Source organism: Nanorana parkeri, unplaced genomic scaffold (assembly GCF_000935625.1).
Source record: "Nanorana parkeri isolate BGI_ZX_2015 unplaced genomic scaffold, ASM93562v1 scaffold1181, whole genome shotgun sequence".
NCBI classification, from domain to species: Eukaryota; Metazoa; Chordata; class Amphibia; order Anura; family Dicroglossidae; genus Nanorana; species Nanorana parkeri.
The window spans coordinates 455,843-466,631 of NW_017307449.1; the positions used below are offsets into that span (position 1 = coordinate 455,843).

Here is a 10,789-nt window from a genome sequence, read left to right on the forward strand (position 1 = left end):
TTTAGGTGCAATTAGGGATTTCTGCGTCAGGAACTTGCGTTTTCCTGCAGCAGAAATCCCTGAATTGGCGTTTACAAGTGGCAGCTGTCACCTAAGTTAATGATCAGGTGACAGCAGTTGCATGTAAACGCCTGCACACCGCATGTAATGATACGTGATATGATTACATTCGGTTAGGAATCAATCACTCTCCCTGGACGCAATGATTGTGCATTCAGGCAGAGTGTTTTCTAACCGCATGTAATAATATCACATACCATTACATGCGGTGTGCATGCATTTACATGCAGCTGCTGTCTCCTGATCATTAACTTGAATAGGTGACAGCTGCCACTTGTAAATGCCAGATTAGGGATTCCTGGTGCAGTAAAACGCAAGTTTCTGATGCAGGAATCCCTAATTGCACCTAAACCTACAGATATGAAAGGGGCCTTATTGTGAGTGTATATTAGTGTCTGTTGTACCAAACCGGATATAGTTATATTTTATTTTAAAGTATGAAATTTGGCAAGCAGCCCCCAAGAGAGAAAAAATTTGTCGAGTGGCCCCTGAGACGGAAGAGGCGGGGGCAAAGACGGAGCTCCAGTCGGGCGGCGAAGATTACAAGGAGGCCGTTCGGGCGCCAATGATGAGGAGGCGGTGTTCCAAAGAGGTCAGGCCGTGCAAGCTAAGAGGACTGTGCTGGCAGAGCCCAGCATAGATTCTGCACAGCCCACCAAAGAGTCTCAGGTGGGCTGTGCAATATCCTTTGGTGGGCTCTGAAGGATCCATAGGGGGCTCTGCAGTCTGCAAAGCCCACCACAGATCCTGCACAACCCCCCTGAGATCCTGCAGACTGCAGGGTGTCAGGGGGTCTCTGGAGGGTCTTTGGGGGGCTTTGCCGGGTCTCAGGGGGCTTTGCAGGATCTATAGGGGGCTCTGCAGCCTGCAAAGCCCACCACAGATCCTGCACAACCCCCCTGAAGAGCCCACCACAGATCATGTAGAGCCCACCACAAATCATGTAGAGCCCACCACAGACTCTGCAGAGCCCAACTGAGACCACAGCCGGGTGGGGTAAATTTAGTGTGTGTGTGGAGTGATGCTCTGCCTACGTGTGTTGGGGGAGCTCCACTCAATATTGTGCATTGTGGTAATATGTGGTAAAATGCACAATTCCCCATAATCCAATACTGTTGAATGTTCCTGTTTGACATACTATGTTACTGCCATAATGATGGTGTTTATAAAACAACATTTGGCTGTCAAGTGTTCTCCCTAATCCCCAAATAAAACCATGCATCTGTTATGGATCCCATCCAAAAAAACAAAAGAAAATCTCAGTACCTGGAAGACATCGCTGTGATCTGCTTGTACATAAGCAATGAAGTGGGTGAGTGCCTGTGGGGCATGCTTAAATGCCATTGCTGAAAGCAAAATTCTTCTTGGGGTAGAAAGAATGTTCTTTCTAGGCATGTGGAAGTATGTGCACCAATTACTACCTTGTAATTCTCAACTTGCCAATTGTAGGTACAGCAGCTTTTCTGAACATGTTCCTGGAGACGATTAACCAGCTGATAGAAAATGCCAATGCTTCATACTGAATAAGAACCACAGATCAAAGTTCTAACGTTCAGAAAACTTCAGTTCATTTACAATAAACAATGCCTATGTACTGAAGCAATGCACAGTGATGATCTGCAGAGTGCAGCTATTCATTACATCCAATCACATATCACTTATCAGCAGTTTAAAGGCGTCACAACAATGAAAGATCAATGCAGTTGGTAGGGGTGAATGCAGTTTGTCTTATTGATTATGTGCATTTACATAGAAAGCTCTTAATGTTACAATCCAGAGAGAAGCAATGCAAATATATTTATTAACCCCATCATTAAAAGGAAATTTAGGCATATACTGTATACATATACATACACATCAGAAATACATAATTACACTGACCAATAAGCAAAGCAGGTGACAGGATGATGCAAAAATAACTAGGGAATAGTAATATTGCATTAGTAGCTATGCAGTATGGCTGGGGTGTATGAATTACAGGCTGGCTGGACAGAATTATATATTTTTTGACAAGGTAGACAATGATAAGCACTGTAGCTTAGTAGCTATCACTCCTGCTTTGCAGCACTAGGGTCCTTGGAACGTATCCCAACCTGCATGGAGTTTGCATGTTTTCCCTGTGCTTGTGTGGGTTCTCGAAGATATGTCGGTAGGTTCATTGACTCCTGTCTAAATTGGTCATAGTATGTGTATGGATGCATGCATGTGAAGTAGGGACTCTAGATTGTAAGCTTGTTCAGGGCAGGGACTGATGTGAATGTACAAGTGCTGAGTAAAACTGTAGCTACTATATACATACCAGTAATAAAAAATAAAATAACACACACACACACACACACACACACACACACACACACACACACACACACACACACACACACACACACACACACACACACACACACACACACACACACACATATATCTCAACCATGTGTTTACTTTAGCTGTTTGCCTTGAGTTGGTCTTAAAGCGGTTTTGTGATATACATAGCAGCTGATTTGACTCTATTCTCCGAAAAGGAAATGCTTGTGCGTATGCATTGTGAAAGAAGGAAGTGGTTTGCTATAGTCCAGGCACAGAAATCAACTTCAAAATAAAGCAAGTCAGCTATAGTTTGTTTCATGTTTTTTTTGTTTTTTTTTTAACAAATGCATGGGCACAGGCACGTTATTTCTGGTTAGATTACAAGAAAAAAAATGATTTTATCTGCAACATTCCAACGTACAGCAAATGTATAGATAACCCCAAAGATAACATTCAAGATACTTTATTCTGCTGCAGTTGTATACCCTTTATACCTCAGCCAACAAGTTGTTATTTTGTCAACATCATTTAAAGCAGATATGTGTATGAGCAAGTTTACAAATAACAAAACCTGCACAATTCTCTTTTAAAGATGAACTTTAAAAGCAAAACAAGAAAAAAAAAAGTAGCAATGTGTATGAGCAAGTTTACAAATAACAAAACATGCACAATTCTCTTTTAGAGGCAAGCTTATTAAAACAAATACAATAAAAGCAGCAATGTGTATGAACATGAGCAACAAAACATGCACAATTTTTTTTAGATATGAGCTTATTAAAAACAAAATGCAGCAATGTGTATGAGCAAGTTTACCAGTAACATAACCAGCACAATTCTCTTTTAGAGATGAGCGTTTAAAAAAAAAAAGTTTAGTAGCCAAAGCTTTGCATATCTAATGAAGACTATGCACAATATGCTGTCCTCAGACATGATCAATGTGCACCTATGCCCTTATCCTGAAGGCACTAAGTATAAGTAAACACCCAGACAATGCTGTCTTCTCCTTAGTGCCTGCCTCAGTGCAATGTTTATGGCATCATAATGAATAGCACAGTAATACAACTGACCTATATTGGCTCTGAGAGGATGCTGACATTGCCTATAGTGTCATATGCAGAATATTCTATGAAGAGGAGAAAACATCCAGATGTCTGATTATGTCATAGGGTGTTGAACTTTTACCTAGAACATTTGCTCCCTGCTGGTTGCCATCTAAACAACTGAACCCTAAAATTAAGTCTTTCCCAATGCTAGTGACACTTGCAATGTGCCTCATCTTCACTTAACTCTGTAACAGTAGAATCACAAGGCAGAGAACTAAGAATTGCCCCTGTCTGATATCACCCCCGTGCATTGTAGAGCGCAGACATCGCTATAAATCAAGGACTAGACACACCAGATGTCGTCTATCACTCTGTATGTACATCGCGCTGAGCCCAGGCTGCAATCGACGCTCTATAGTACATAGCACAAACCACTAACACCTTCCATAAAGCCACACAGCCCGCTGTCTATCACAAGGCAATCAATCAAACTTAGCCTGGCATTTCAGTGTGACGCAAACCTTATGCAGAAAACAGATTCCCCATCAATTAACAAGAGGGATCGCATGCACTGGAGGATGAATGCTCAGATCTCTATGTCAATGCTTAGTACTTACAGCATAGCACAGCCTCCTTTCACAGAATACCGAGTCTCCAAACATTGTAGCAGGGTGATCAATCCAAGGGAAATGCCAGTCCTGATCTCCTATTAAACCCACAGAGGTGACAGGCACACAGCTTGCTGCAGCCACATTATTGCGATACCCAGAGCCAGTCCTCCTGAGAATGGGAAGTCAGGGGAAAGTAGCATCCAGTGGTCCTGGAGGAGGAGGAGGAGGGGGGGCGAGGAGCTCCCTGGCACCCCGAGTTAGTAATTCAGGATGAAGGCTCCTTGTCTTACCATGAGTGCGAGCCTTTAGCAGGGCGTGAGTACAGAGAGGGAGGGAGGGGGATGTGAGGGAGGAGGGGACACTGACCCTCCCACACCTATTACACGGGGCTATTCACTATCGCAATTCATTGTGGAGGGAGGAAGGAAGGAAGGAAGGAAGGCATGTCTACTCTTCTACACTGTCAGTGCACAGAGAAGCAACAAGTGCTGAGGATATCACAGTGATAAAACCCAGTGCATCTTCTCCACTCACACAGGGACACAGCCACTCAGCCTTCTATGTCACTGTGTAACACAGTAAAGCCTTCTTAGCACAGAATACTTCTCCATCTCATGTGGTGGAAGGAGACATGTCAATACATTCTGATTCTAATAATAGCTGCTCTGTGCTATGCAATGATTATGGTGAGGACTTTATGAGTTCTTTAGTTCCTTCTCTCCATAACTAGGGATGCACCGATATCGAAACTACTATTGGTGCCAATACCGAGTATTTGGGCAATAACTCATACTCGCCCAAATGCTCCCGATGCCTATCCCAATATCGGAACTTCCGGTATCAGGAAGCTGGGCGGCGAGTCATTACACACTGCCTGGCTTCCTGCTTGGTCCAGGAAGCCCGCTCCATGCTGCCTCGTCGCTCAGGCCCGGCCAATCAGAAAGCTAGGCAGCGTGTAATGACTCGCCGTCCATTTTCCTCATTGGTCAGGAAGCTGGCCAATTAGGAAGCCAGGCGGCGAAACATTACTGGCCCCTGGCTTCCTGATTGGCCAGAAAGCCGGTTCCATGCTTGCTCTTCGCCTGGTGACGAAGTAGCATGGAGCCAGGTTCCCGGCCATGGACTTCACGGACACAGATAGTCATTCTGTGTCACACTTCGGATTTAACCTGCTTTTTTTCTTCTATCACCATCAAGCATTTATAGTGTATAAGAGGCTAGTGAAGCTAACATTACAGGTGAAACTCGAATAATTAGAATATCGTGCAAAGTTCATTTATTTTACTAATGCAACTTAAAAGGTGAAACTAATATATGAGATAGACTCATTACATGCAAAGCAAGATAATTCAAGCCGTGATTTGTCATAATTGTGATGATTATGGCTTACAGCTCATGAAAACCCAAAGAACCCCAAATCCACAACCTCAAAAAAGTAGATTATTACATGCAATCAATAAAACAAGGATTGTACATAGAACAATATCAGACCTCTGAAAAGTACAAGCATGCATATGTACTCAGTACTTGGTTTGGGCCCCTTTTGCAGCACTTACTGCAATTACTTTTGCACGATATTCTAATTATTCGAGTTTCACCTGTATTTATGTATATTGGCTTTCGTGCTGCACATTATTTTGTTTATTTACATGGTATTTTGCTTTAAAATTATGGTGGGATTTGACGTAATTGTGACATCATGGGGAGGTTCTATGGTGTATTGTGTGTGTTCTCACTGTATAAAAGCCGAAGTTGCATACATGTGGTTGTCACTATGTCGCCCGGAAGAAGGGACCCTACGCGGCCCACGTTACGTTGGCTGTATGACGCATGTGACAATTTAATAAACAGTGCTTATACTTCTTGCACATATCATCGAGTGTTGGTGACTTCTATTATGGCCAATCAGGAAGCCGGGGGGGTGTAATGACTCACCACCCGACTTCCTGATTGATGGGGAAGCTGGCCAATCAGGAAGCCAGGCGGCGAGTCATTACCTACCCCTTGGCCTCCTGATTGGCCAGAAAGCCGACTCCATGCTTCTTCACCTGTATTAGTGCATCCCTCACCATAACCTGTATGGTTATGCTGTTCTGAAATGTGGAATAATCCTCCTATTTTTGGGGATATTTGATGGAAGGAGACATGTCAATAACTTCTGTTTTCAGAATGATGTACTGTGCTATGCACTGATTGGAGAGAGGTCTTTTTGACTGCTTATGTCCCTGCTAACAGTAACTTGTACGATTATGTTGTCTCATTGGGACCCAAGTCCTTCTTATGGCCATGGTTTACATACACTGCACTGATGATGGCCAAATAGCCTGAGACAGCTGTATGAAGGCTAGAATAAATGGTATTGTAGAGCACTGTGCAAAATGTTGGTGTTTTAGGAATCATAAATAATAATAATAGTAATAATAATAATAGCAGCAATATGATATAGTTTTAATCTTGCCAATGTAGTGTTCAGCAATGATGTGCATTGCTCCACCCACTATCTTCAAATGAGGAATAATTCTCTAGTTTTTTGGAATATATTATGGAATAAGATTCTGGTTTAAGAAGGTTTTACTGTGCTACACACAGATGAGTGAGGGCTTTTTGTTCCCTTGCCACTATAAACTGTCATCTTACTATGTAATATTGCCCTGAAAATAATCAATAATGGCTGCATGACATTGCTGCTGACCTATTGTCTCCTTTACACTCTATTTTTTCATCATCCTTTCCTTTATCTCATTTCCTTATTTTACCTTAGAAAACAATATGAAACTATAATTCAAGAACTCTAAACCAAGAACTCTCCCTAAGTGCTATTAGAAGATGATCACCTAGGATGTACATAGTAATTTGCTGTGGCTATAGATTTCTCTCTAGAGATACATAGGTAGACTGATCAGAGACGAATGTTTGCTGATCATTCTCAACTCTCCTCACTGACATCCACAATGGGCGTCCCGAGCAGTAAAAGCCAACAGTCGAATTTACAAATGTCTATAAAAGGCACCTGGGAGTCTGTTTACAGGGTTGTGCTGCCACCGCCTTAAAGCAGAATTTGGGGCAAATCAAAACGTAGCCACACTGCAAGGGTTCAGTGCACGTTTTGTCTAGGGAGCTAAATTAACAAAGTTATACTCACCCAAACTGTGATCCCGGCTTGCCCTTATACTGCTCCCTTCAACAAGGGCGCCAGGCGGCCGGCACAGCTCGTCCCCGGGGCGGCTACAGCCTGCAGCTTCTCTCCTCCCCACCGATCGACCATCCGACATGATAGCGCTCCCTCCCTGTGGGGGGCAGGAGGGAGCGCTGTCATGTTGGATGGCCGAGCGGTGAGGAGGAGAGAAGCCGCAGCTTTCAGGGCGGACGAACGGTGAGTAAAGCGGCGCTGCTGTTATCCTGTCAGTTTCAGGATGACAGCGGCTCTGTGCGTGGCCAAGTGGAGGATCTGTAAGAATCATTGATATTTACCGATCCTCTGTGCAGAGCAAACACTGGAGTGATCGTCTGATCATTCCAGTGTTTGTAAATAACTGGGGACACATAGTATTATGTGCCCCCAGTTATGAATGAACAGGATGTGATTTACATCACTTCCTGTTCATTCATTATTTTTTGAATGGGGAGTAGCACTCACTACAGAGGCTCCTCCCCATTCATAAACTGGTGATAGTAAATATTTTACTATCATCAGTGTCTTTATGAATGGGAAGCCTCTGTATGAATGGAGTGCTCTCCATTCATTTAGAACAGAGGATGCAGAAAAAGAAATTGAGGACTTTGTGTCCTCAATTTCTTTTCTATTTTAAAACGTAAATATCAGGGGTCTGTTTAGACCCCTAATATTTCCCCAAAATATTTTCGTATATTTGGGCAAATAGTAATTAATTAATTTAACACGTAGTCTAGGTTTTGTGTTCTGTTTTCTATTTTTACTTTTCTAGATGCACCCACTTGAAGAAAGGGAGGCATGACAACCTGACACTTTATTTTGATAGACTCTATTGTAGTTTGACTATCATTGTCTATCACTTGTTTGCCTTCTGTTGTTTTATTTCATAAGAATACTTATATTGTGTCTACGAGTTTAATACCTTTGAATAAAAGTTTTATTTGTATCATACTTTTTAATGTTTCTTTGGGGCTTAACAAAATGGGAGTCTTTATGGGGAAAAGGGGTGTGGTCACTGAGGGGCGCTGTAAAGCTTTCTTGCACAGGGTGCCTAAAGGCCTAAGGCCAGCCCTGATCACATCCAATACAGTGTATAGAACTTTAGAACACCGAGGGACCATTGCTGGTGCGGAGGAGGAGACAGGCTACAGGGAGCGGTGTCAGAACCAGCCGGGATTGCAGTTCGGGTGAGTATAACTTTGTTATTTTAGCTACCAAGACAAAACAAGCACTAAACCCTTGCAGTGCAGGGGTGGTTCCACTACAACTGGTAAGATTTGATTTGCCTGAAGTGATAGACTATAACTTCAATAAAAATTAGTAAACTAAATATGAGATTGTTTTCCCTCACAGGAGTGAGCTTAGAGCGGTGGCTACTTTACAACACATACAAGGACCATGGGGAACAAAAGTAGCCACCCTTCAGAAGGAAAAATAGTGTCAGCACTAATTCAGAGATGATTTGATAAATAAGATACCTTTTTATAAATAGTTAGGGTACTTGAATGCATTTTTCAGATTCAACTCCTGAGTTTAGTGTAACTGGAAGGGAGTTTAGACATATAATTTTTTAATTGTCTAATATAAAAAATTACAAATTTTAATTTTCAAGCAGATGATTGATGGCAACGTACATGAATAGTGTGATCTCCAGCAGAATGTATTTGGATCATTCAGATTGATTGAAAATAACATCTGGCCATCATTTTCAGACTTACAACACCTTGTATAACCTCTATTTTCAATTTAAAGGAGAACTATGAGGCGAGTGAAAATCACTCAGCCTCATAGTTCTAGCCGACCTGTGACAATGAAACTGTCACAGGTCGGCTCAATAGATCGGGAAGTGAGCGAAAACATACCGTCGCTCGCTCCCTTCTTAATCTATCCTGCAGAGAGCCGTGACTGTCACTCACGGCTCCCTTTAGGGATTCCCCCCCCTCCCCTGTCCGATCCACCAGCGCTGACTAGCGGAACGGACGGGGGAGGGGGCGGGTACAGCTGGCTCTGCCTCTAGATATCACGCAGCTGGGTGGATCTCAACAGTGATGGCGGGATCTGTCCCGGCTGCGGCGTCTCAGTATACCGCGAGCTGTAGCTCGCGATAGATACTGAGCTTTGGGTGACGGGAGAACGCTAGTTTGTGTCCTCCCGTTACCCTTAGGAGAACTATGGGGAAAAGCCCTGACCCCATAGTTCTCCTTTAATACGACTAATTGGAATTTTACGATGAACAGTAGATGTCTCCTGTAAAGTGTGCTGGTAGAGGTGAAGTTCCTGGGAGATGCAAAAATGGCACCCTAGCAACTCCACCCTACCGCAAGTACAGGACAGCAGTTTATCTCCTGCCCTCAGGTTAAGTTTGTTTGTATGCATCCGTAAAATACTAGACGTACTGTTCAAGTTTAAATATTTATATGTAATCCAGATAGGATTACCTAAAGTGGTTTAAAATCACTTGGAGTAACAGCTACATTACGTAGTTATCAATAATATTTACTTATGTTTATCAGAAAAAGAAGTTTATCTCTGTGAAATTCTGTTGGATTTGACATTCTTTGTAGGAATAAAACCTTCTCAATATTTGTTTTCATGTGTGAAAAGCTTATTCCCCACAGCCATTATTGTGCTGTTAGGACTTTATTATAGAGCTGCAGGCACACTCAAAATTACAACAAAAACTTGCTTGGAATAATCTCTTATTTTAAAGTGTAAGGCAAAATAAAACCACATATGCAGTACAACTGTACAATACATGAACATTTCCCCATGTTTTTTAAATCAAGTAATTTTTTATTAAGATTTTACAGAAAGTTATAACACAGTGAATTTCCCCATGTTTAATCCCTTTAAAGATGATGCAAGTACAGAAAAATACATGTTGATCTGCAAGAAATGCACTCAGTTCCTAACTTCCTGTTCTGGGATGACAACACAATGCCTTTCCTAGACTTACCGTAATTTGACAGAAATGGTGTCAACTCAGCTGTCTTTGCTAAACTACACAATCCCTCCCCTCTACTCATCTCTACAACATAAAGAGATAATTGTTCTATAATCTATATACAAGAACTGGGAAGGCTGGTTAGACTCCTTGATATAATGCAGAAAGAGCACACCACACATGCAACATCTCTGAATTTCCGATTTGAATGACAGGTCTTTTTTTTTTACCTCAACAAACAGATATAAACATTGGGGTCTATTCAAAAGCTGCCGAGGGCAGCCGAGTGAATGACCGATCAGAAGTGAAGTGAGCCGAACACTGTTCGGCTATTCACTTCAGGCTGGTACGGCTGATTTCAGCCGTACATCGGCTGAAATCAGCTGTACATCGGCTTGCTTCGTGTGGCTTCGGATCAGCCGAACATGCTTAGCATGTTCGGCTGACCTGAAGTGCAGAAGGAGTTCGACTCAGCCGATCCAACATCTGGATCGGCTGAGCCGAACCTCCGGCAGGCTTCACACTGCTGTTCGGGCTATTCTGAAAGATCACGAACAGCAGTGAGAGAATAGCCGAATGCCGCTGAGCGGCATTTGGCTCGGCTGTTCTGCTCGGTCCCTCAGAGTCACCGAGCAGAACAGAAAAAGAGTGA

At 42.7% G+C, this 10,789-nt stretch overlaps 1 protein-coding gene across 1 annotated transcript in view; it reads right to left on the reverse strand.

Annotated features, from left to right (window-relative positions):
• ARHGAP6 (Rho GTPase activating protein 6) overlaps nucleotides 1–4,093 on the reverse strand; it is a 220,499-nt gene extending 216,406 nt beyond the window's left edge. The window contains exon 1 of the mRNA XM_018568383.1: nucleotides 4,028–4,093. Within this exon, the coding sequence (XP_018423885.1) occupies nucleotides 4,028–4,072 (45 nt within the window). The 5' untranslated portion in view covers nucleotides 4,073–4,093. The remainder of the gene's footprint in view (nucleotides 1–4,027) is intronic.
• Between the last annotated feature and the right edge of the window lie 6,696 nt (nucleotides 4,094–10,789).